General features: G+C 37.6%; 1 protein-coding gene across 3 annotated transcripts in view; it reads left to right on the forward strand.

Moving 5' to 3' along the window:
- Nucleotides 1-27,222, forward strand: part of TRIQK (triple QxxK/R motif containing) — a 56,913-nt gene that overhangs the window by 25,050 nt on the left and 4,641 nt on the right. For all 3 annotated transcript variants that reach the window (XM_017730402.1, XM_017730404.1, XM_008630710.2), the window contains one exon: nucleotides 20,169-20,254. In XM_017730402.1, coding sequence (XP_017585891.1) covers nucleotides 20,169-20,254 — 86 coding nt within the window. The remainder of the gene's footprint in view (nucleotides 1-20,168; nucleotides 20,255-27,222) is intronic.

Raw genomic sequence — 27,222 nt, forward strand, 5'->3', positions numbered from 1 at the left:
AGGAATGAAGGCAGCAAGGAGTCTGGCAAGCATTGCAGGGGCAGTGGTCTGAGAAGAAAAACGTAAGAATCACCTTGGATCAATTCAAGAGGTTTAACTGAAGGGATTTTTGTATTTCATGCTTCAGGATGTGACCATGTGCATGATGTAGTTCATCAGGTGTTGCACCTATTTATGGCCTTAAAAGAATGTGTTAGATGCCTATGTTCAGTGTAAGCATGACCATAGAATAGTCATCTGGATTTGTAATGAGTTGAATGTAATGAGTCACGTTGGTGATTGCTATCATGCAGTCCATTAATTGCATGTTGTCATGGATTTCTGTAACTGGATTCTATTAAAAATATTTTTCTTTTTGGTGGAAGCTTTTGCTTGTAGTATGCCTTATTTTGGAAGAAAGCTAGGAACTGGCTACATTGTGCTTTTCAAGGTCTTGAACTATTTGTGGGATTGTCTGCTCGGCTCTACACATTGCTTGCAGGCTTTAAATGTTGGATAAGAAAAGAACTTACAGGGCAGAAGGAGAATGGTGTTAGGAAGATCAAACTGCTAGAATGAAAATAAGAAAAGGCTTTTGCTATTAGATGTTACTTGATTTGAATTACAATTACAGAAATCTCAAACATCATGTGACTAACCTTTGCTCTTACTTGATGGTAAAGGCTGATTAAAATAAGCACTATTGAAAGTATTCACACATTAAAAGTTATTTTGAGATTTTTCATTCCTGTAGTAGTTGAAACAGTATGGAAAAGCACCATAAAGTGAACAACGAGCTCTACAGTAAGTGGAATGTGGGAAAACAAATAATTTGCCCTGATTGAGCACTCTGGTTTCAGTTAATAAATTTACAGATAATATATGCAAGTCACTAATGTGTTGCTTAATTTCTGAAATACTTTACTTGAAATCTGGTCCTTGTCATTATCTCAGTTGCATAGATACCCTATTTACTATGGGACCGACTGAGGGAATTCTGCTTAGCTAAGCTACTGATACTGTTCAAGAATAACTCATATAGTAAACAATAGTATTTTCAAGAATTTTGACTGCCTGTTAAATAGGAAAGGTGGAAAAGCCTGGCTTTTCCTTCATTTATTTTATGTGAATATCTCATCATTATCAGCATATTTGCATTCATGCTGTAAGATTTGTAGCAAAACTGATATCCTGAGTTGCAATATTTGATTTTTCATTAACTAAGTAACAGTAATTTTAGAACGCATGGGGGTTTTGTTAGAAATAATTTTCCTGTGGTATTTTAACTGAATACCTGTGGGCCATTCATAAGCATTGGTGTTTGGATGATCTAGGGTGTGATAGGTAAGAGGATGTGACACAGATTGTCAGTAAATCACTTGCTCAGGTTCAGCCTAGGTGATAGTCATGGGAAGATGGTAACTGCCTGGCAGATGTTGGGTGGCATTTATGATGTGATGTTTGTGCATTCAGTTCCTAGTGGAGAAGTGTTGAAAAACATCATTATTTGTTGGCAGTCAAAACAGAGAGGAGCTGGATAATGAACTAGCATATGGAATGAAACAGTGTCTCAGCATTAGACATGGTCCCTTCAGCTCAAGGTTACAGCATACTGATAGGAGCGTGGCCCAGATTTACTGATGCTGTTTTGAATAAGTCTGAGCTCACAGTGTGTGTTAAACCCTTCAGCTTTGGGTGTCTTGAGCACAGTGCTTGTGTTGTCCTGTCTCTTATCAGCTCTAATTAACTTGGCCATGATGCTCTGTACTGTAGCAATGGATCTCCTGCTTGCGCCTTACCAGTTCACATCACAGGCAGAATGAGTCTGCAGCTGTCAGTTCAGACCTGGCCTGGGGGACCTGCAGTCACTGTGAACTGAAGAGCAGGGAGAAGTTTCAAGTGAAAGTAGAATGTAAGTGGGGCCTTTTGCAGGCATAGAGTGGAGATGTGTAAGAATAATCTCTACAGGTTTCTGTTCTAGCAGGTGAAGGGTGAGAGTTTGGGCTGGTGATTCACATCTGTGCTTGTAGCTTAAGCAAGCATTGTACTGCTTTCTGGCACATAGGTCAACTGGCATCGAAAAATGTTACAGTTAAACTCTTTTGTCCATAAAACAGACTGGCTGCTTGCACACTCCTTATGGAAAATTGCTCCGAGCAATTTTCAGTTCCCTCTTGAGCCATGCGTAGGAATTACTTGGGAGAGAGCGACGGTGGGCATAAACTGTGTCAGGGATTGTTGTAACAACTGGAGTGAGCATACCCTTGAATTCCAGTTCCTATTTACATTGTCTAATATATTGGTGTACCTGCAACCAGATATGCAGAGGGTACAGGTCAACATTACAAAGTGATCTTTAACAACACCTACCTCTCTCTCCTTGTTCCTGTCGCAGTGTATAGTTCACCATCATCTGGGATGGCACAGCTGTTTGTATGCCATTTTGATCCAGCTTGAAGTAAAAGATGTGCTGAGCAGTTTGTGAGTTGAATGAACTCCCTGATCTGCTTCATCATCTGGCTGCATGCACAAACTAAGCTAATACACATCAAAGCCAGGACAGCACACTGCAGGCACTGAAATGTGTGGCAAAACTCAGGCCAGCAAGTGCCATAAGCCAGTGTTGCTGTTGAACACTTTGCAAAGCCAAGCCACATGTCAACTGAGTTTAAGAAGTCTTTATTCCATATAACATGCAGATTGAACAGATTAGGAAGCATAAAAAGGATTCGTGCCCTGTGTAGGTTTCCCTCAGCTTCTCAGAATCAGTTTTGATTTCAATCCAGTAGCCTCTGTAGGTCTGATCAGGCCTGCAGGTTGAGTTACTTTATGAATAATAACTACAATAGTTTAAATCCATGTATTTTTAGAGGTATTTTACGCTGTCTTCAGTGAGCAATGAGGTTGCCTTTCACACGTCTGGAAGGCACAACAAAACCTGAATGCAGTTCTTTTTTGGCACAGCCTTTTCCATAATGTTCAGGTACAGTACAGTGGTGTTTTGCATACTGAACGGTGGAAAGAAGTGGAGTGAAATGACTAGTAGGGTTGTCTGTGAAGAAATACTTTTACAGAAAATATAGGCTGCAGTCTTCTCTTCTCTGGAATAGATGAGGACCGTGCAAACTAGAATGCACAGAGAAACATTGAATAAATTGCAAATCAAATAGAACTGAAGGTACAATCCTTAACATACTTCATAGTGTGAAGTGTCTCAGAAAATCCACCTGTTAAGTACAATACCAGATGGAAACATTTGGTAGAGTTACAAGAAAGTCAGACTCATGTCTGTAATACAGGAGGCTCTGTGTGTCTTGATAGGCAGCTTGGAAAACCACAGACCTTATAGCACATATATTCCATGAAAGAGCTTCTATCCAAATGGTGTAATGGAAGAAGGAAGTATAACTCGTGTGTAGAGAAAATTATCAAATTCTAATGAGTAATCATTGTGAGAAGGACAAAGAGGGAAGTGCTTTCATGTATTCCTCAGAGAGGAAGAATAAAACATTTTGACTCTTAAAAAAGCAGAAAAAATGTATCTCACAGAGGATTGTCTTCCTCATCTTATTTCTGTCACTGATGAAAAAAGAGAAATTAGAAGCATAGTTTAGTGTTTTTTGCTTTGTTCAGCTACCTTTCAGATAATTTTTAGTCTGAAGAGAAACACTTCCTGTAGTCAAGTGACTATGAGTAGGAAGGTTGGATTTTCTTGTGGTGGAAATTTGGGATAGGTATCACACTACTGAATTTAGCAGTTATTTCAGATACTCATCCTTGTAACTGGGAGCAAAATCCAATCCATAAGTGTGAAGAAAAAAGGAATAACATTTAGATGCTGGGTAAGCTAATTATGTTTCTTCACCATTTTTTGTCTATGGTCAAAGTGGTATCAAAGAACTATGCACTTTGATGGACAGCTAATTCACAACCAGTGATAGAATCAGCTGGAAATCTTAGTGGAAAGGTTCCCTTGTTTCTAGTGATTACGCATGGTCACAAAAAAAGTGTACTTTTTCCTTTTATGTATTTAAAGTAATAATAAAAAATACTAAAGCCATTAAATAGGGCACTGGGGACAGTGAGTTTGAAGTACTGAGTACTGTTTTGCTCATCTATGTTTAAGAAAGATGAATTGAAAGTGAAAGAAGTGCTGAAAGAGCTACTAGGGAAGACCAAGAAAAGCCTTGTTTAGCACAGCTGAACACGAATTAAGACAAATATGGTTCCTTTTGGAACTTCCCAAGTAAACACGTGGGAAAGAAACGGTCCATATATATCCAGTCCGTAACTGTATAAATTGTCCATAAAGAAATGTAACAGGAAATAGAAGGTGGTTTCTTACTAATAGGAGATTGAACTTCTTGGGTAATGTAGGCTAAAGAAAAAAAAACCCAAAAACCCAAACTGAAAGCTCTAACTTGTTTTCCAACTGATCCTTTTCTATGATCGGTTTTGAAGAAAACAGAATGATACATGTGTCTTCTCCAGCAAAGCACTGGATTTCAGTAGTTCACCAAGTCCTTTCTAGTCATATGTTCCATATGGACAAAGTTTCACTGTGAAGTGGAGCAGCTTTCTGAGGTATTTATAGCTAGAGAATGCATTTGGAAGGATTACCATAACTTTCTGACTGAAGTTTTACTTGTGGAAAAATTAATACTGAATATTTTTACCAAAATCAAGATTTCAGGAGAAATGACAACATAATCTTGAATTTCACAGGCTTTTTCCTTTTTTTTTTTTTTTTTTGGAGAGAACATGAAATTCATGCTGAAAGGAGAGAGATAAGGGAAAAGGGACACATTTTGATCATAACATTAAACTTTGTTTTTCAGTGCCTGTGCTCTCAACACAGTGTGGTGAAGCTATCACAATATTTCCACAGCATCATTTTTTTTTGTTTGTTTTGGGGACTTTCCAATAAATGTTGAATGTACATTTGGTGTTGCTGTCCTTTTTGTTCTTTGTATTACAGAAGTGCAGTACTTAGCAGTCTAGTAGTAAGTATAGTGTACAGTTTATCAGAGGATCCCCAGTTGTAAGTCTTTGACAGGACTTGCCTGTGTTACCCGTTGGCCTTAGCTGTTACAGCATGTCCCACTGGTAGGAATAGGATGTGACACAGGCATTTTGTCATCAAAAAGTCTCGGTAGGAAACTAAAAGGAGTTCATACCACATACATCTAGCAATTAGCTCATCTCCAGGGAGTGACAGAAAAGAAAGACACATAGTGTCTGTAGGTTGACAAGGAACCTGGGAACATATTTTATTTAGTAAGTAAAAAAGAAGATTTGGAAACGGTTTACAGCAGGTACCAAAGGTGGTGGCATAAGGGCATGGTAATATGTTCTATCTCCACTGCATACATCACCAGCTGAGGTGCTTTCTTTAGGTGGAGTTTTCCTTGTCTGCCTGTTTATTTATTACACAGCATATGCAAAATCAGTAATTCGCCAATTATTAACCTATTTTAACCTAGCTTATCACATTTTGAAAGAAATTCATGCAGGTGTGCAGCAGTTACTGAAATATTCCCTGCAGAATTGCTCAGATCTTAGAAGTGTACACCAGTATGGGGGACACTGGAAGAGCTCCGTTCTCAGTAAATCTTGGAATAGGTTGATATATTGGCTAGAGTGGGTTATAGCAGAGTAAACATCTGCAGTGGAAAGTGATGGAGGCACATGTATGTCTGTGGACTGTTGGTCACTGACATATCACACTGATGTGCCAGCTAAGGCTGCCATTTGAACAGTGGTTGGACTCAAATGTTGTAGTAATACTGTTTTAATAATCCAGTGTCCTCTGTTCTGCATTTGCAAAAACCCTTTGCTAAATTCTTAGAACTTGGCATAGTGAGATTCACTGGCTTTTTTTTGGCTCTAGGAGAAGCATGTCTGTCACAAGGACTGTGTTGTTACTAAAAGTGACGTGTCTCTTCTGAGGAATGCAGCTGTTGAAAAACAGGCCATAGGGAGGGTGTGTGGCTTTTTTTGTTGTTGTTCTGTGTTCTTACATCTATCTATCTATCTATCTATCTGTGAAATGAGACATTCAGAAAAACATTTCTCTCCAAATGTGAGACAAACCTTTAGGTTGCAAGGAACTGAAAAATTACTGTGAAAAAGAAATGTACTGACAATTTTTCACTCTGCATGTTATGTACAATGAAAGTGTCCTTTCTGGGGTGTGTTTAAAGAATAGAATGCATCAGATTGAGAAATGTCAATAGAGGACCATTCAGAGAGTTTACAAATATACTCTCATCTGTGTAGATCAATGCCTGTCCTGTCTGCTGGGAGCCCACCTGGGAGATGGGGGTTCTCTGTGCTGATGGTTTGCATCAGGACCCTCACAGGAGATGGAGTTGAACTACGACCAAGTCACTGGTCACCTAATGGTGCATGGCTGATGTTCTGTGTCCTGTGTCATGGGGTGACTAGGTGTCTAGGTGACTAGACAGAAGGACTTCATCAAGGGAAGGCAGGGGGTGGCACATAGGACCTTTGTGATCAGAGCAATGTCCACATACACTTTGTGAGGAACATAGCATAGCTAAAAGTTAGTTTTCCCTTTAATTGTTTTATTTTGTATGCTTTTAATTCCAGAAACTGAAATTGCTTTGTCCATGGATTTATAAATATTTAACACACATTTTTAATGAATAAGAAATTGAATTTAAGGGTCAGTAGCAGATTCAGTTACTTTTTCAGGTACTTGTTTAATTATTTCTCATTATATTTGTAAATGTAATTTTAAAATCTTTAAAAAGAAATTAATGTAGGCCATCAGAGAATCATCTCTAATAGATAACATTCATGATTGTTTTTTACTTCTATTATACCATTAGACCAGGATCTCAAGAGTTTTTGATGAGTACCAAAGTCTTGCAAGGAAAAGAGATTTCCCAAGGTCATACAGTAATTTTATGGAAGGTTCAGGAATAGAAGACAGCTCCATGCTTTATCTGATCTAATCAAATAGTTTTCCAGATGGAAGAATTTTTTCCTCAATAGTGTCTCCATCTTTTGTATGTTTCCTACAAGAGACATTATACTTAAAAGACCATCCTGTGGAATAAAGATTTGGAAAAAAGGATACTGGGAGCGACCCTTGATTCTTTGAATAGATTGCCCTAATACATGCTTTTCACTATTTCATTCATTTATAAAGTAGTGATGTTCAAAGTAAGGCTATTACTGAAACTAACTGATTTTATTCATTAAAATATCAACAAAGCAGTGATGCTGATGCAAATGGTGAAATAAAATCCAAAGGTCTCAGATAAAATCATTACCATCACTCTGATGTCGGCTATTTGAAAGAATGCAGCATATAAATTACTTGACAAATTTATATTTCTAAAGAGAAGGTTTGAAGTAAAGCCTAGTTATTCTTCACTATGTATTTTAGATTGCAGTATTTGTGAAGGATTCCAGACATTCACCTGTCAGGCAGTAAGCCCAGTCCCAAAGTTAGGAGTAAGACGCCATTATTTTACTATGCACACTTGTGTAGTTGCTTTTATGTGAGCATTCAGAAAGGGAAAAGGATGAAATAGTAGGTCTGAAAAATTAAAGATAAATTTAAAAGTTAGCCAGGCTCCTCTATCCTATTAACACCCATCTCATCACTGACAGAAGCCTGGTTTGGCTCTTGAAGGTAAAATTGTGTCTCCTGAAATGCCTGCAAGACATTATTACACCTTTAGTTCTCAGGTCCATAAACCATTACTCTGGGTGCTCATAAATATGCATTTCCTTTGCACTTTTAAATAAGCTGCTATTGCTGTCATTCACTTTTAGTTAATACCTGTCAGATGGTGTTTCTGTTGAAGGAAAGAAGTTCAAATTACAGGCGAACTGAAGATATGTAGTTCTTAGGCATGCTAAAATTATGAGTGAGTTGGAGAGATTATTCCTCACAAGTAATTTTTAGGATCCCAAGGGATAATGGTGATGTGTACAAGAGATGTTCCCTTCTTGGCTAATTCCATTAAAAGCTTCTGATTTCTGCATTGCTGGAGTGCGACTCCAAAAATCTGCTTTTCTATCTTACATAATCACTTTCACAGTATCCTGTAACATCCACCTCTGCTACGACTGTCAGTGCATTGACTTCTGGAGTGACAGTGATATGTAGGTCTGACGAAGCATCCTTTGCAATGTGCTTCATTGAAGTGAGAACTGCAAATGCTGTCAGTATTACTGGAAGCCTTTTACTTAGGCAGAATTAATGAATTGCAACTTGTATTTTGGGATGGCCTGGTTATATACAGCTGGTCCACAATGATATGACTTACTAGTAAGAAATTACTGCATCTTGGCAGACAGCATTCTATTTTCAATTCTGAGAAAAGCATTATACACTGGATCAGAAGTTAAGGCATTCAGGATCACAGTTGTGCCATTCTTATGGTGCCTGACTTCTTGCAGGTCTCCTCACTCGGATATTTTCTTCCTTTGGCTTTCCAAATGTGGTTGTGATTATTCATAGGATATCCTCCTCATCTCTTGCAGGCCTTCTGCTCCTTGGTGAATAACATGAATCCCACACTTGAACTAAATCCATAAATTTAGTCTGTTCCCTACAGGTTCTAGCTCCAGTCCAGGCTTTGTTTGGTTCAGACCTGGAAGGCTTTTCTTTAGCAAGTCGTGACCAGTGGTGACTTAACGTAAATTTGGCAGCAAAGTTTCGGGTTAATGTTAAAAGGGATTTCAGCTCAACAAAGCAGGTGCTACAGAGAAGTGACCCCAGCTTCTCCTGAGCTGTACTGTCTCTGGGGCTCTGTCCCTGGTTCATCATGTGACTTTGTTGATGTTCTTTGTTTACTGCAAGGCTTTGTTTGTTTTTTGTAAAATCAGATATATGCTTTAATACTGTTCAAATAGTACCAACCTATTGTGTGTGAGAACAGAAAACTGAAGCTGATAGAAACAGATGTGATATGGTATTTGTGGTGAAAGTCCTGTACTATGTTTCATATGGTCTCATCTGGTGCCCAAGTTGCTTAGGTTTTCTGTGCCACCTCCAAGGCCTCTCTGTTTCTGTTGGGGAAGAAGCAGCTGTGGGTGACAGGTTGTGTCATTCCCTTCCTGGACTAGTTGTCACCATCCCTCCTTTAAGCAAAGCCCCGCAGCAGAAAGGTTGGTGAGGTATTGTTGGGAGCGTCTGTGGCTCCTTGGAGGGTGCTTGTGAAGTAGCATTAGACATCGGAGAATGGATGACTTCAGATTCATGTGCTGCCACAGTGCCACTGTGTCATCCCCCAGGGACTGGTCCCAGTCAACTAATAAGGTTGAATGTGTCAGGTAGTGTGATGTGAATTACAGCAGAAAGGCAGACATCCTCCTCTCCTGAAACAGCAGTGACTCTTTATCCAGAAGGTTTAAAAGTGTTGCTACAGTACTTGGTGATATTATGGTGCTTATAGAGCAGCCATTTTTGGGAATGAGTTAGTGGTGTGGTCTGGCAGTAGCATGATACCAGAGTAATTAGGAATAAATTTCAAGTTACTGATATTGAATACATTTTTCTGGCAGTGGTTGGTTTGGTCCTGCTTAATGCCAGAGAGGTGGTCTGGAAGAATTTCTTGATAGCTCAGATGGGCTAGGGCTGCTGAACAGATTTTCTTCAGTGAGGGAAGAAGGAAGGTGGCATCCTTTTGACCAGGATCCTTTTGATCCTAGTGCTAGAATCATATACATGTGTGTTGAATTTTTTCCTAAAAACATAACGCAGTGGGTATCTGACTTCTCCTGTGATTTTAGTTGCTCCTGTTCTGTTCAAGGTCAAAAGACAATAATTAATGTAAGACAATGGGAGACATTTCTGGCTATGTATAAGAAGAGCAGAGAAGATATTTTGTGGAACATCTGTTATATGGATATGCTTTATTGTGGGCAACTGAATGCGATGGCCTGGTCATCAGTCTCTATATTTTCCTTTGTTGTCTTTAAGTGCTCTCAGTGGAGAACTATTAGTATTTTCCTACCTTCCTGCCTAAGCACAGGCCAGCGTTTATTGGAGCTAACCTCTGGTAATTATAAAGCCAACATCACAATAACAAACAAACAGATGGAATATATAATATTCATAAATTATTGAATTCAGCTTCCTCATCCTTCACAGTAAGCTCTTCAGGATAGGGACAGTTTCTTGTAAGGACCCACAGTCCAACAAGGAGATAAGCAATAGCCAATGTGTTTTGTCAAATCAGTTCAATTTTCTTCTCTGACAGAGTAGCAAACTTTCCATTGATGGGGAAGAGGAAGAGGTGCCATTCACCTTGACCTTGTCAATGTATTCTGGTAAACAAACTTGAGATGTATGAATAGGAAGGTACTGCAAGATGGGTACCCAACTGATATGAAAGCTGTTCTCAGTAGTTACTAGTGAATACACAGTATCCTGTCCTGGAGCCAGTATTTCAATTGCCAGTGGGATGATGAATTTAGTCTGCAAATTATACCAGTATGAGAGGCAAATGCAAATTAAATTTGAGAAATCAGTGAAATGGCTTGGAAAAATAGAATATAATCCACTAGAAAAAGGACAGGTTTCTTAACTGTGGTGTAAATATTCAACCTATAAACTGAATAAGTGTAAGAAATGCTTATGCCATAATCTTCGAGAAAGGATTTCTAACAGTGAGTAGAGTCACAGGCAGACTGATTGAATGTCTAAGAAAAATATGTAGATAAAAGATACCAATAAGATCTGTTTCCACATTTTGGGGGGGATATATCACATTTCCTCTATTTGCAGCCAACCCTTAATAAAATCAGTGTAAGCCAAATTGCAGCTGGGTGCAGCCTGAGTCTGAGGCAGAAAGACTCTGTGTTGTGTGTGTCTCTGTTACCACACCTATGCTGCCTTTTTCACACCTCTTAACATCAAAGAAATAGTATGGTAGTTTCTGTTGCCCAAAAATCATCTCATCAAATGCTTGATAAAAATATGGCTTTTAATTGCATTAATAGTGAATACTTCACAGAATCATAGAATGCTTTGTGTTGGAAGGGACCTCATCTTGTTCCAGCCCCTGCCATGGGCAGGGACACCTCTCAGCAGATGAGGTTACTTAGTGCTCAATCCAACCTGACCTTAAACACTTCCAGGAATGGGGCATCCACAGCTTCTCTGGGCAACCTGTTCCGGTGTCTCACCACCCTCACAGTAGAGACATTTTTTTCTAATATTTAATCTAAACCTACTCTCTCTCAGTTTGGAGCCATTCTCTCTTGTTGTCTTACTACGTGCTCTTGTAAATATTCTCTCTCTGCAGTAGTCATTTTGGTTTGGTTTTTTTCATTTTCAGAATTTATACTAAAATAAGTTTGTTTATATGAAAGTGTAACTGCGAGCAGTTGTTCCATAGCAAAGTAGTAAAAGTGTACTCAAAACAACATGCACATACAAATAATATATGTATGTATTTTGTAGGTGGAGAAGAAAAACGAAACACCCACTCAGTGATCTGTTTCAAATGAATTGTGTTAATTTATTTTTAAGAAAGGTATTTAAGGTTTTCACAGTTGTCTGTTTGAGTAGGAAATGTTAACGAGATTGTTGGAAAGGTTAATTGGGGAGCTGCCGTTGTGTGGCTCCTTTTACATGGAGCCACTACTTTTTAATGGCTATAGGCATGCACCTGTTGGACTTAAGCAAGCACAAGATTGCAACAGATAGTTTAGCACTGAAAGGCATGAAAAAGGACTGCCTATCAAATAGTACTAGTAAGCATCAATATTTTTAGTGCTGTTATTCAGATCTTTTATTATAGTCTTGCAGTTGAGTATATTGTACAGGTATTGAAAAAAATTACCTGAATAATTAGCTGATTTAAAGTATTGCTGATACTTTTTGTTCTGTACATTATTGATAACTGGTTTCCTGAATTTATTTTCTTTAATACTTTTATAGATTTTTTAAAATATTCCTTAAAAGAAGAATCTTGTTACAATCAAAGTAAGTGGAATACAAATTTTAAATGTAAACCTTTTTTTAATGAAATGCTGCTTTTCATGGCAACTGATAGAAAATTCTGAGGGATTTTCTGCTTCCAGTCAGAATATTATATTTAACAAATATTACCAGACTTCTGGTTTGGAATCAGGGAAAGATGGCAATAATTAAATCTGTATATGTTTGACGTACTTAAGAATGCATTATATTTTGGGGTTTTTAAATCTCGCATGCAGCATAAAATGAAGTTATTCACCCTTCATTCTTCATCCTTCTTGTTGGCTTAAAGCTGAAATATAGTTGCTTGAAAATTAATTTACCCCTCATGAATGACTGGCTGGATTATCTTTGTAGCATTAAATGTCAACCCTGAGCTCAGAGCACATTGTGTCTACGGTAAAAAGTTGTCCCTGAGCACTTAATGTTGTGTTAAATGATGATGTGTCCTTTGCAAATGTATTATTAGTGTCAAGCTGTTCCGTCTCTCAAGATTGAAAAATGGTCAGTGATTTGAGCTGCCATTAAACCTGAATAAAATAGAGAGGCCGTGGGGGGTTTTCATGCCTTTTGTGAGTACAGACACACTCTTGTGTAGGTATAAGACATGTAAAAATCTTACTGTTAACCTAAGACTCCAAAAACTCCCTCTGGAATCACAGCAATTAAAAATAAGAAAATCTCACTTCTGCTTCTCAGGAAGAGAATAGTCATTGAATTTATCTGTGTGACGCTAATAACACAAAACCCAATAATAAACACTTGAGAGCTTGATCTAGTTTCCAAAGATGTGAGCTAGGGCTGTGTTGCCAATTCTCAGACATAGGTTATAAAACCGTTGCTGATGTGTGGTTTACCAACCGACTTTTACTGAAGTTAGGCCTGAAATTCATATGGAATTTTGTTTTTCTGAGGTTCCTCAAAATCCTAAATAAATAGTTACTTCCAGAATGAAGCAGGCATGTTGAAGATGTGGTGTGTGAGAGTAGAATTTCACGGAGTTTCACTGGGTTGAAGTTCTGTTATTCAGTGAATATACAATGACTGGTTTAAAATTTCTCAAAGATCACAGAATTAAATACTTGTTATTGCACCTTAGGAGGCAGGTGAGTAGGTACTTCTTTGTTTTTTGATGTTGTTACAAATCACTTTAGAAAACACTTCTTTCCCCATGCCAGACACCTAACTTGCTGGTGTTTAGAAAGGCACTTAAAGAAAAGTTGTACTACTATGTATGAGATTATAGAGCTCAGTTTTGGAGTCCCAGGGCATGTAAGAAAATAAATGTTTGTCTTCCCTCCTACTAAAAAACAAACTACTCTAAAGTTTGATAGAAAATTGCTGATAGTGCAAACTGATTTGAAGCTTTTAGTCCATTTACTAGCTGTTTACAGACCCTACTGAATTCCTTTGGTGCACTTTAGTTCCATTGCAAGGTATTTCATTAAGGTATTCCAGGCAATATGATTTTATGGCTAAATTCTCCCTCAGTTGTCAGCCATTTAGCTGGTTCCACAGAAGTGGTTCCCTTATGGTTGAAAAAGGCAAACAAGGAGAATGTGGACATACTGGAGTAAGTCCAGTGAAGGGTCAGGATGTCCATCTGGAGCACAGGATGTACAAGAGGAGGCTGAGAGAGCTGTCTTTTCAGCTTTAAGAAGAGAAAGCTCAGCTGAGATGTTACTGCTATGTACAAATACTTAATAGGAGGCTACTGGCATGGTGAAGCCTAACTTTTCTCAAAGGTGCACAATGGTAGGAACAGCAAGTTAGAACATGAAAATTCTCAGTAGGTAGGTGAAAAATATTTTTACCAGAGGGATGTTCAAATATTGGGAAGGGTTTCTCAGGGAGGTTGTGGAATCTCTACCTTTGGAAATACTCCAAACTTAACTGGATAAGCTCAGCTATACTAGTTCCCTTGCTTTTCAGGTTGAATACAGTTTAAAAATTGGCTCTGTTCTGAGCAGAAGACCCCCAGAAATGTCTTCTAACCTAACCTGTACCCCAAGACTGTAGCTTAAAGCAGAACCATAGCTGGTATACAGGAGCTGTTCTGAAGAAGCAGTGTGCATCTTCAGTGCAGTGGCTCTGTAGCACAGGCACAGCTAACTGGCTTGGGAGCCACCATGTCACAGCTGAGCAGGGATGGAATTCAGACTGTGGTTTTCAGTGCAATTTACAGTCCCTTCATGGCTCTATGATTTTCTCTCTATAGTACTAGTAATACTCAAGATAATTACTTCAAAGGTAATTTGACCATGCCTGCAAATGTCTTGAATCAAGATAAAGTCATGTAGGGACTGATACTTCTTCACCACTTGTCCCTTAGAGCTATTTCCTTGGTTCATATTTATTCTGCTTAACCTTAGAGTTGAAGCCAGTGCTTCAACTGACTTGGGTTCTGAACATTTCTAGTTTTTGTTGACAGTAAAACAGGCAGCACCAGGGAGTACTTTAGTCTATGCTAGACTGCTGTCACTCACTCTTTGGTGAAATCTGTCTATGAGAAGTAAAGAGAGACCTAAACTAGCAATCACCTAAAACTGAAATCAGGTTTAATGGGTGTGACCTTCTGTGTCTTTCATATAAGGAGGTTGTGGAGGGACAGCATGACTGAACCTTCCTCCATCTTGGGCCTTTGTCCCTGCCAGTGAGATCTAATTCTCCCTACCCCTGTTACTGCAGGGAAGAGGACGGGATGCTTGAAGTCAGACTGTGGAAACCCTGAAAAGACCAGAGGTCCATTTTCCTGTTCTATGTTTGTTCTGTGGGGTTTTGTGAAGAGTTCCTGGAACCTTCACTAATTCATATCAATAATCATAATAAACAAATTGATTTCAGCTTAACTGGGTGTGTGATTTCACACTTGCAGTTTGTCAGTAAATCTTTCCACAATCTGTCTCTAGTTTCTAATTAGCTATGTATATATTTTAGTATCGTTTTCAGTATCAGTTACAGTAAGGTACTTTAGTTAAACTACTACTGGTAACTAAAATTTACCCTCTAGTTGTAGTTTTATTGCACCTTAAACAGTACTTTAACATGTGAAATGGATTGCTAATGTATGGAAAATGTCTTACTAATGGTTTGAGTATGGATATAATACCAGTACAGAAAGATTCAGGACAGCAGTTTGCTGGTTGTTACAAATTACAGTGAAAGTGTTGAAAGGAATTTTAAATCTGTAGTGTTGATTAAAAAATTTTACTATCTGTCAGGTTTTTTGGCATGCTGTAAATAACTCATCTTTAAATTATTTGTCTGAGTAATTAAATTTAGATTGCACATTTCTCATTTCAAATATTTTGACTCTTATCTATTTGGTTTTCCATTGTGGCTTAATTGGTGTGGTCTATATAAACGGACAATAAATTTATATACCTTTGTTATAAAGATCAGTTAGTGAATAGAACTTGGTATTCATCCCAGACAGAATTATGATTGAATGTATTTGCAAGATTAAAGCACTGAATTTACTTCTTTCTAATTAAAGGCAATTAAAGATTTGCAGACACAAATAAAAGACAATGAATTGAGGAATAAGTGTAGAAGCAAGTCCATTTGCAGGTGAAAAGAAGTGCCTTTGAAGCAGAACCAGCTGTATTTTCATTGAAAGAATAACAGTTTAGGAAGCTTTTCTGCATGTGCTTGCTTGATAGCATAATGTACTCATAAGCAGCTTACGCAGTACAGTATTCAGAAAATAGCAGTGCATTAATTTTTAAAGTAGCAAATGCAGGCGAAGAGCAATGCTGCCACATGATGATAATGAAGGTGGATATTGTAAAGTCTGCTGAGAGAAAAGAAAGCAAGGAGCTCCTGAAATGTGAACATTTATAAAACAATAACTAGATATTCATATGATAATAAGCTTGGACAGCAGCATCAACAAAGGCCAAAGATGCAGTCCTGTTTCTGCTTAAGCCTGATGAATTGAAAAGCAGAGAGGCAGTTTTTAGTCTGTTATTCAATTCCAGTAATGAGCTATTGTTAGAATGAAAGAGTAAATATCTAGAAGGGTTGGAAATACAATTATTTTTCTCATGAAGTTATTCTGTAGATTTTTTCAGGTTGTGTCTTAAACAGCAACATCTTTAAACACAATCGTAAATGTAGTCAGTTTTCTGAAATACAGTGTTCATCAACATGCTGCATTCTCAGTTACATGTATAAAGGAGCTTGGTATGCATGCAGAAGTACAGTGTTGTGCATACTACCTGGCAGTGTCGCAGTATTTCTGTAGACTAAAAAAAATTAACCCAGAACTTAATGAACTTGTCTAGCTCATACATATTATTTAGTTAAGTTTTGCATTTATCATCATGTCATTGGAGGTTTTAATTAAAAAGAATACTGAATATACAAGATCAGTTCATCTCTAATATGTTATTAAAATTATTGAATAGAAGATGTATGAGATCTCAATTTCCTTTGTAAGCAGAGTTAAATAAAAAAAATCTTGCAAAATTTATAGATATTTATTCCTAGTTACATGAAGAAAAACTCATGTTGCATATTGTATGAATCCCTAATACCCACTCTGAAGGATCCACCCTTTGTCATTTTTCACAATATAGCTGTTTTAGTAGCTAAAAAGCTCCCTGTATGTCACCCTTATGGTCACCCTTTTCTAATCCTACATCTAGTAAAATAATCTTTGGAGGGACTGTCAGGAAGTAGAGAGCTGTAGTCAGTATAAATAGTTTAGTCTTGTCATGGAGTACTTCTTTGGCCTTAAAAATGGAAAGGAAATGATGGACCTGAAAAAGGAAAGAAGTGGTACATTTGTTCAAAAATAAATAAATAAATTGGGGTAGTTATAAAAAAAAAATAAGGAAAACTGGCACTAAAGTTTAGAGTTTGAGAGAAGAGCTGACAAATGGTAACAATAATGACTAGTCAAAGAGGTAAGGATTTTGTTTAAGCAATACGAAAAGTAAGATTTAGTCTGGACATCTTCCAGTTCTTTTTGGCTTCTTCTTGCCTTTATATATTCCATCAGGAGAACTTGGTGTCTCAGATAGGCATTGGATAAAGCAGACAAATGGGGCTTTGTCTGATGAGTCTGTCACAACTGGCTTTGATGATCACTTCTTGAGAAGAAGAAATAGCTTAAACTGATGACTCTGACAGATAAATGTACAAGACGGCTTGCAGGACAAGGGAGATAAAACTAGAAGACATTGAGAGTGTGAATATACTTATCCCAACTGGTTGAATTTGCAAGCCCAAAAGAAGGGAGGCTGCAGGGAGCCTGTATTATTTTTTTCTGCTTGTTTTCCAGGTGGTAATGATTAGTATTCATGTGGCAGGAGCTTTGCATTTCATTGTTCTTTATAGTCCTGTAGTTCAGATGTCTTTCCCAAGGCCTCAGAAAGTTCACATGTTTTAAGAGTCTTCTAGTACAATTTCTGAATCTGGTTTTCATTACAAAGAAGTCCACAGATGCCCTTTTTAAACTTTTGCACTTGGTGGACTCAGACTGTTTCCCTACCATATTTTCTTCCTTTTGGCTATTACGTTTAGCAAGGAGAGTGGTAAATTAATGGCAGGTGCATGGATTTGGAGAACTACCAGCTCTAGAGTCATCATTGAAATAGCCTGTTTGTTATAGGAGAGTAAGTGATTCATATCAGACTTCATATAAATCTGGAAATACTCTCTAGATAAGTAGAATCCAGTCTTAGCTGTTGCCATGATACTGGAATAAGGAGCAGCAGGGTGCTTGAAACCAAGGGAAAGAAAAAGAGTACCAATAAGCTTTCTCATTTGGATGAATAAACATGGTCCTGCCCATAGATGTATTTCACAGACTGGGTCTTCTGTGCAGTATTTTCCCCTGCTTGTGTCACCTTCACACTTGAGCTGTGGAGGAGAGGAGGGAGAATGGGCAATGGGAGGAAAGGGAGGTGGGTTTACTAGCTCACTTGTGTCCCATTCCTAAAGGACCTTACCAAGCTTTCTAGTTTTCATTATCTAATGCTGTTGCATCACTGGAAGGGAAATCTCTGACCGTCTTGTTTCATTTACCCCTGATGGAAGAGCAGCAAACCTGAATTATGAGAACTGAGATTGAATTTAGTGCTTGTCAGTTATATAGTTCCAAACTAAGATATTTTTCATGCTTAAAACATTTCAGATTGATACATTTCTATAGTTTGTTCACAAGTAAGTAAGAACAGCTGCATGACTTATGAAAGTTGGCTCCCAACAAACAAACAAAAAAATTCAAGGCTAGGGTGTGTCTATGCCAAATTTCAGCCTGGAGTGTATTTTTATGAGTAATAAACTTCTGCCATTTGTAATGGAAATTCTGAAAGATCTTTTAACTATTTCATGGCAAAAGTATGAGTGCAGGACTTTAGGGAGCAGAAACACATTCTCTCTCTGGCTGGCTTAATCTCATGACTTAGCCATTTTTGTGGTTTCTGCAATTCTTTCCTTAAATGTTCTAAAAACTTACTGTGCTCCTGATGCATCCTATTATCAGATATTACTGACTTCTGAAAAATAATGCTGCAGTGGTCCTGTCCTGCTTAAAAGATGCATTGGCTAGATGAATATATTGGAGCATCTGACATAAATCATCTTTCTGTCATCCTTTCTTTACTCTATCCTCTAAGTTTCCTTGGCTATATGCTGCCTTTTTTTTTTTTTTGTTCCTAATACATATGGTTTCAGTTATTTTTCCATTTGTCATTGAGTATTTTAAGTTATTTCAAGTCTTTTATGAATAGTATCTGACCAAAGAATAATATGGAGACCTTCACAATATATAATCCATAGGACTGAGGAGAGATTATATAATGAAAGCAAATTTGTAATCAACATTCACAGTATGCTACACAGATGATCTTTGTATTGAGTACGAGCAGGGTGATACAAACAGTAGATGAAGTCAGAAGTGTGTTTCCATGAATCCAGTATATCACTGGAGAAGACATTCATGTTTCAGAATTTCATCACTACACTATAATATCCCAGTTTTGAAGGTGGCCATAAAATGAGAAGTTTGCATTATTGATTATGAATGTAAAATCACATCTGCTTGGACAAATGGGATTTTTGTATACAAAACCACTGGACAAAGTTATAGAGGAAAGGTTAAATTAATTGACTGTAGCAGTAATGAAAGCTAATGTACAAATAGGTAAACTTAGTGATCTGAAAAAGGCCAGACACTCTGCTTTACACATTAAAGCTTGGCTTTGGAATTAGGCATAAAAAAAAAAAAAAAGATATGTATGCATTAGGAGTGAAAAAATGAAAAGGACTTTTTAAAAAAACCAAAGCAGTTGTACTGAGGCTCTATCCCTTGGAGCACTTTCTTCACAGATTCCTCTTTTTCTTCTCCTTTTGTGACTGTATCTGTACCTTGACACCTGTTAACTTAAATAAGGTATGGTTAATAGTTCATAATACAATACTAACAGGCCTTTCAGACAGCAGAAATATCCCTGAGGGATACCGAGTGTTTTATGCTTTGTTATTTAGTTGAGATAAATGATTTATACCATTTCTACCATTTTTGAATAATTACATGTCCTCCTCTGAACTCAGTTCATCCGGACTCACAGTAGTCAAGCCCTGGACTGCCCTCTGTGACTGCAAGAGGTAGTCCCTGTAACCTGTAGAAAGTTCTAGAAGATTTTGTGTAATGTGTTTCTACAAGCAGATGGTGTCAAGCAATGGTGTTATTAGTGTTTACTTAGACTGATCTCCATATCTCTGAGTTCTGATGCCTGCAAATAATGTTCCAGTTCAGAATTATAAATGTTTACATTCACCAGAATGTCTTGTATTGCACATTTATGTATATGCATTAGAGATGACTAACCAAGAAAAATTCTAATGAAAACTTTTGATTTCAATGAGAGGGAAAAACATCATCCACCCTTAATCTATGTATTTGCTGGCTGATTCCTATGGAGCAATTTATTAAACATTGTTCCAGTGGATATGTATCCATAGTTGTATTTTGATGTCACTGTGGAGTAACAGGTTCTACACTGATTTGTTGGATCTTGTGCTATCACTGTTTGTGTTAAGGATGGTTGTTCCACAGATTGAGTCCCTGTGTTACAGAGTAGCTGTTGTTTAAAATGCTGGAGTGTGGGATGTTTTTAATGTGTTAAACCTGACTTTTCAACTGAAATAAATGCTCACTTTCTTTATGTTCTTTTTGCTGCGTTTTCATTAAATATGCTTTTTTCTCTAGGGAAACAAGATTATAAGAAAACCAGGCCTATGTTAAGAGCTACAAGATTAAAAGCAGAGGCCAAGAAAACTGCACTAGGCGTAAAGGTAGAGACCTCTTTGATAGCTCAAACCACCTTTGTTTGTTTCTTTTCCCCATAGATGTACTGTGTGAATATTGACTTCTGAGAGATATTGTTTATGACACTTCAAAATCTAAGTAGAATGCTAGAATCTAAAATATTTATGATGAATTGCTTTTACTTAACCCTAAAATGACTTGAATATTTGAAGTGCTGAAAGATTTTACATAGTCTATGTCCTTGTTATGATGCATGTGTACTTTAAGGTTTAAAGTACTGTGCTTAGAAAATTGATGGTTTGGGGGAGCCTGTCTACACACAGAACAAGTTCTTTAACTATTTCATACAGTTAGACAAATTACAATAAACATCTCCAGAGTTCTTCTTCTGATCCTATACCAGTAGTAATTTGAAGACCGGGTTTAAGTATTGTTAATTCTCAGCATTATTGTCTCAGTCTGTATCCTTGTATACTGCCTCTGACTTGGAAAAAGAAGGCTTAGCTAACAGCAAAACATATGGAAAGGTACTAAACTTTATTTTGAAAATGTACCCTTTTCAGGCAGGTATGAAGTATAGCAATTACTTTTGATCACAGCTGTGAATATAAGCAAGGAGGGCAATTAGAAATATTTTCTGTTATCTACTACCCAGTGTGTCATCAAAATGGGATCTATCTGAACACACATTATTTATGTTGCCTCCAGTATTTTTTTTCCTCAAACTTATTTTTTTAATCTAACTGATACACTGTTAACTTAGCAGCAGGAGTAAAACCTGAGATAAATAAAAAAGTGGATCCATTACTTGGATATTCTAGTGAAAGAAACTTCAGAAATGTTAAAAGGAGAACATTTTCTTGTTTCTGGCAGATGAGAAATCAATTTTTTCAAGTTATAGCTTATAGCAAATGCCAAGGTATTACTACCAAGCTGTAACAGCTGTTAGGCTGCCAGATGATGTATTTGGTTGTCTTCCAGAATTTGCTATTATAATCACGAAACAGTGCTTTCTTTTTGCTCCTGATTGCTGATCTCGATCAAGCATTACCATGCGATGCAGTATGTTTTCACAACATAATCTCCTCAGTTAGTGCTGTGTGTCAGGTTTTAATGAGAAAAAGTAGATTGCCTTTTTTGTTTAAAGGATAGGTTATTAACCTTTTGAATTCCTTTTTCTTCCTTATTAAATTTTCCTTTTTCTTTTCATTTTTCTTTCAATGACGTGACCTTTTAAAAGTGATGTTCTACTTGGAGACTTAGTGTACAGCCTAATTCTTTTAAAATGTACAAGTTTTTTGCATGTCTTTCACAAGTGAGAAGAGTATGAGATTTGGTCCTTCAAAACCTGTTTCATTTCCTTATTTTCTTAAGTAATTCTTTCCTAAAAATGAGGGTGAATGGGAAAGCATATGTGTAATCATATATGTAATGAAGAACTGAGTATTAGTGAATAAAGGACATCTGCCATCAAGGTGCACACGTGCTCTCCAGGTCATGAGGGTGTGTTCCTAGGGTTCTGCTGGTTGCACTGTGTGATGTCTCAGGTTTGCAATTCTGCCTCTGCCTTAAAAAAAAAAATCTTTAAAATATTTTCTTCTGGCTGTAATATTTTTTTGTGCTTCTGAACCTTAAAAAAAACAAACTGGATCATCCCCAAGTAGATCACAGTAATTTGTTTTGCTTCCAAATTGCTGAGAAAAGCTGACAGAGCTGAAGCAAAAAGGAAGGTAAGTTGGGCACCTTTCCCTTTGGGGATTTGCTTGTAGGGGAAGGAAAGCAGGGCTTTTGACTACATCTTTCTCACTGAGCCTGCTTAATGCCAACAACCTCAGGCTTACTAAATGTTACAATGCTTCTACCAGAACATGGGCAATTTCTGTAGAATAAACTCTGCACTTCTGCTGACAGACCCTGCAGTGCACAGCATGGAAGTGAGACGTATTTAATGTCTTGGGGTAAAGGTGCACCTCTTCCCATCTTGCGGTGACAGCTCTTCACCCTGCTCAATCCCTCCAGCAGCAGAGCTTCACCATGGACAGCAGATGCTCCTGGAGTGTCTGCAGGGAAATCACCTTCCTTACCCCCGGAGAGGCTGCTTAGTTGTGAAGCCCTATAACCTATATCACTCTCTTCAGGCACAGCATGTTTTGTTCAGTCCAGTGTTAAGATCCTCCAGCTGTCCAAGTGCCACCTTTTTTTACGTTCATCCTCCACACCTATCCTAAATACTCCATTGTTTTCTGGATAATTTTTGAAATAATTCTTAACAGCGTCTGTTTGGTGTGACAGCAACTGGCAGGACAGAAGAGAACACAATTTGTTCTTCAGATCCCTTGATCAGTTGTCCCAAGGCCCTGAGGTCCCTCTTGATCATCCATAGTCTTGCTGGGACTTTGTCTGTGTCCACCTGGAAAACCAGTGGGCAATAGTCAGTGGGCCATGCCAAGCTGGGAAGTTTCTTGGTGATTTCCCTTACATGTCCTTACAGGAAGGCAACACACCTCCGTATGGGCTGGGTCCAGTTGGCATATTGGGCCCTCCATTCCTCTCAAAAGGGAGTCACCAATGACTACTACCCTCCTTTTTTTCTTAATTGAGGAGGTTTTGATCTGGGGGGTAGGTTGCCCTGCCCTACACAACCCCTCCAACCTGGATGGATCTTCATTCACATTCTCATCTCCCTGGTCATCAAATTCCAGGGCCTCATATCTATTGTTGAAGGGCACCTGGAGAGGTGAGGTAGGTAGGTCAGGAGGGAGTTTGCCTGCCACACCAAGCAGAAACCCAATTCCACTCCTCTCTGTCTCTTAAGAGCTCCTCCTTATCCCTGTGATGAGTGATTGTAATAAGCAACATGATTCACCTTCCAAAGGTTGGGATTTTAGTCTTTTTTATTATGTAGGCCCTTATTCTGTGCTGTAGCAGCTGATTGACTTCAATCTGTGTTGAGAGGAAAAAAAAAAGAGATAAAACTACAATGCTGTAATCAGTAGGCAGTTTAAATATAAATAAATAATAAATAAAAATAAAAGTCCAAAGTTCTTGTAAATGTTTGAGAAGAAACCAGACACATACATGTATTTGGAATGTATTTTATTTGTTTATATACATAGCTATTCAGTACATGATGCAGTATGCAGCATTACAAAATAAACCTTTTATTATAAAAAGCTAAGTTAAAGTCAATAAAAATATTGTAGAGAAAGAATAAATGTAAAAGTATAAACTCTCTGGGAAAGGGGAATATTTTTGTAGTTCTGTGAAGTACACAATAAGCTAACACACTAAGCACCATACAGCCTCTTAAAACAATAGGCTTTTTAATGTCATTGGTAACTCTAGGGTTGCTTTGCATTAGTGTCCTGAAGAACTTAAATGTCTTGCTATAAACTAAGACTTGGTGTAGAATTTAGGGTGGAAAAAAAGATAACTAGAAAATAATGAAGGGATTTTAGTCCTTAATTTCTACGAGGATAATGAAATTCAAATGTTGTGTATTTCACCATGAGAGCTGACAACATTAGCTTAAAAAAAGGCCCTATAAATGACATAAAACTTTTCAGAACCAATCCCCTGGAGATTCTTCAATTTTCATCGCTGGCATACTAATTAGCTTGTCTTGTCAAACTTTGATTGCCTTGTCATTTTAATGCAAGGTTTAAAGTAACAAAGTTTCTTTCAGTCACTGGCATTTAGTACTTTTTAATTTCCCCAATGAGGGATTTTTATCTGTGTTGATAATGTCAGAGAAGCAGCTGAGCACTAATAACTATCAAAAGTTAGTTCAAGCAGGGTGACCATGCTCGTGTTTGGTGTGTCATATTTGCTCTTTAAACATGTTTAAAGATTAAATATTTTAGCAGAGCTATTGTACTGGCTCTGTTTGTATATGTGACACTAATGTAGACAGTGCCAAAATACATTGTGTCTCTTGGAAAAGCAGGACCCCTGTCTTAAGAAACGACTCCAAGAGAAAGCAGTATGCTGTTTGTCTCCTGGTGTTTGGATAAGACAAAATTCTTTGTAGCAGTACCAAAAAGGGAGCCTCTGAACTTTCTTTGGGTCGTTTTGTTGTCCAGCTGCTCCTCCTTACGAAGTAGAGCAGGAAGGCCTTTCTACCACTGGTGCTGGCTCTGCTCTCAGTGGATGAGGAAGATGTGCCAGCAGGAGGGTGACAAGCAGAAAATGGTTTGAGAAGTGTGGAAGCTTTGCCCCCAGATAGCTGGAGTTTGGTATGCAGAGACCGAAAGTAATGGGAGTTCTTGGGGAGAGATTTTTTTCACAGGCTGCAAGAACAAATCAGTGGTCTGTGGGACAAGTGATGAAGTTTTCTGTGTTCTTGAAAGGTAGGCAAAAATCTTAAAAGTAGTATTTGCAAAGTACTTGCAAAGACATAACTGACTGCAGAATATCAATCCGTAGAGAATTAGCAACATAGTACATCAATTCAGCTAAGGAAAAAATGTTTCCTAGACAAAGTGAGAGTTTACTGTCTGTCATTCTTTTGCATATCTGCTTAATCTGTTGTGTAATTAGCTACCTCACTATGGAGAGTTTATCTCATCTGGAACAAGTTAGATACAGATACAGATAAAAAGACATTCCTAGTGTATTTTGGCAAGGGGTATTCTCCGATTTCATGCTGTTCATAATCTGCTAAATTAGTCAACTATATTTGCCAAGATACAGTTTCATAGCTTTGCAGAAATTAAGGCCACAAGAGACTATTAGATTATTTGATCTGCACTTCTATATGTTACAGATCATAAAATTTCATCCAAAGACTTTCTGCAAAGTCCAAGCACTTTCTAATGACCAAAATACTGGGTCTTCAAACAACTTACGTGTCTCACAAAGTGCAGAGCAGCTTAATGTGCCACCAGTGAATAAAGTGTGATGTTCCCAGTTATCCCAGTGGTCAGGCTTTGACCCCTGACCTTGAAATGAAAGGGAGGAGAAACAACACATACAAAGTAAAGAACAAAATCAGACCCTTGACTGACCTGAACACGTGTATTGTAATCATGGTGGTTTGAGGTGTGAAGAAGATGCACCAAGTAAAATCTTAGGAGGATTTTCTGAACCAGCTTGGAGCAGTAGCTCATCTTTCTCAAGCCTTCTTATGTCTCTACTTAGGACAAATCTGTAACCCTTCAAGGAATAATCAACAACAGCAAAACCTTAAGTCCCAGAAATGAAATCAATACAATTGGAGGAAAATTTCTACATCAGGAAACTTTTTATGCTATATAAAAAAGTCTGAGCAGTTAAACATAGGATGCTATTACTTTTAGTAACCTGATACTTCAGGGGTTCAGAATATAACATTGACTGTGGAAGTAATCTGAGTTTTCCTATGGCCCTGAAGGAGAGGAACAGCTAGGAGAGCTGAGTTTGCTGACTCCAAGGCTGGCAGCCAGGTCCTTCTTTTCACACAAGCCCGAGTTGAAGTATTCTTCACAATTGCTAAATAAAATTGTACTTTTTGGAGAGAGATCAGTTGATAAAAGACTCACAGCTATGGAAGTCCGTATTTTCCCGAAGAATGTTCAATCATTCTTGCTCCTAGAAAATGGCATCTTAGTTCTAGGCTGAACTTACCTAAATGGAGCTGGGCCTTGAAAGTTTCTTGTAAACAGGATAGAAGGACCTCACACTATGAAATGCTTTACTCAAATCAGGTGTATATAATTATATGCTGTAACCAAACTACCTCTCATTCTTCTCTATGATAAAATAAATACTGGTCATCTCCCTGCTGGAAATTCCTCCACCTTTGTACATCCAGAAATCACGCTGATGGAGTAGCTACTCATGAAATCCAGAGACCTTCTTAGAATCATAGTTTTTCAAGGCAGAGTACTGCACTTTATAAGTACTGTCTTCATCTTTGATACCTGTATATATTATTTTGCATTTAGCTGTATTAAAATGAATCCTGTTGCTTTGTAGGCATATAGCCGAGTGTTTTTGATGACTCTCTAATAGTACCTTGTTCTCATTATTTGAGATAACAATGATCTCTGTTCCACCTGAAGAAGATCTCTCTTCCACCTACAGTAAAAAATTAGAACTGAAAAAGTGTGGATAAAAGTTCATAAATTACTTTTGCTGCCTTCTGTTAGCTGTAGAATGTCCTGCATTAAGGAAGTAAACATTTATTTTTAAATATGGTTTAGTTAAAACTCTAAAAAATGGGCGCAGTGAATATCCACCTTAAGCGTTTAGTTAAAAACTATATGAGATAAAAAGATTTTCAAGTTAATATATATTTATTTTTACAGGTGTCCTTGGTCAGCTTGATTTTCTTTCCGTCTCTTTTCAGAAAGAGCTAGGAATAGTTTAGCATTTCAAAGAGAGCAATTTGTGGTACTCTTTCACTTAGTTTTAAGCAGGTTTCAGGTAAAAAAGGTGTGATTCTCTTTGAAGGACAATTAAAAAACATGTAAAATCGCCCTGAAATTTCCTGGAAGAATTATATTTCTCTATATGTGTAGGGTATGATGCTGCCATACACAGTGTCCAGATTTGTGTTATCATAGCTTACATTTTTTCCTCACCCCATCTTCTGATCAATCTTGTTTAGATCCCAGCTCTGCCACTTGCTCCATCAGGGTGAATTTGAGGACATAATCCAAGTATTTTGGCATGAGGGACATAAAACTGACAAAAAATGATAGGAGAATTAAATCTACATTATGCTGTAATGGTATGCATTTCCTTTATGAAAAGTTTCTGTAAAACTTAAATTGAAATTGGTAGGGTTCTACATATGTTATTGTAAATGTAAGAGAATAAAATAGAAAATTCTGTTCCTTTTTAAAGGCTTCTTTGACTGTACTTTGGGATTTGAGAGGAGGGATGTTGTTTCCTAGTGTTCTGTACCATGATATAAAAGAAAAGAGAAAAAAAAACCTCTGATCATTTTATTTCTATAGGACTTTTTCTATATTCTTTAATTATTCATGGTGAAATCCTTTGCGTAAATGGA

The sequence above is a fragment of the Corvus brachyrhynchos genome, unplaced genomic scaffold, assembly GCF_000691975.1.
Source record: "Corvus brachyrhynchos isolate BGI_N302 unplaced genomic scaffold, ASM69197v1 scaffold302, whole genome shotgun sequence".
Taxonomy (NCBI): domain Eukaryota; kingdom Metazoa; phylum Chordata; class Aves; order Passeriformes; family Corvidae; genus Corvus; species Corvus brachyrhynchos.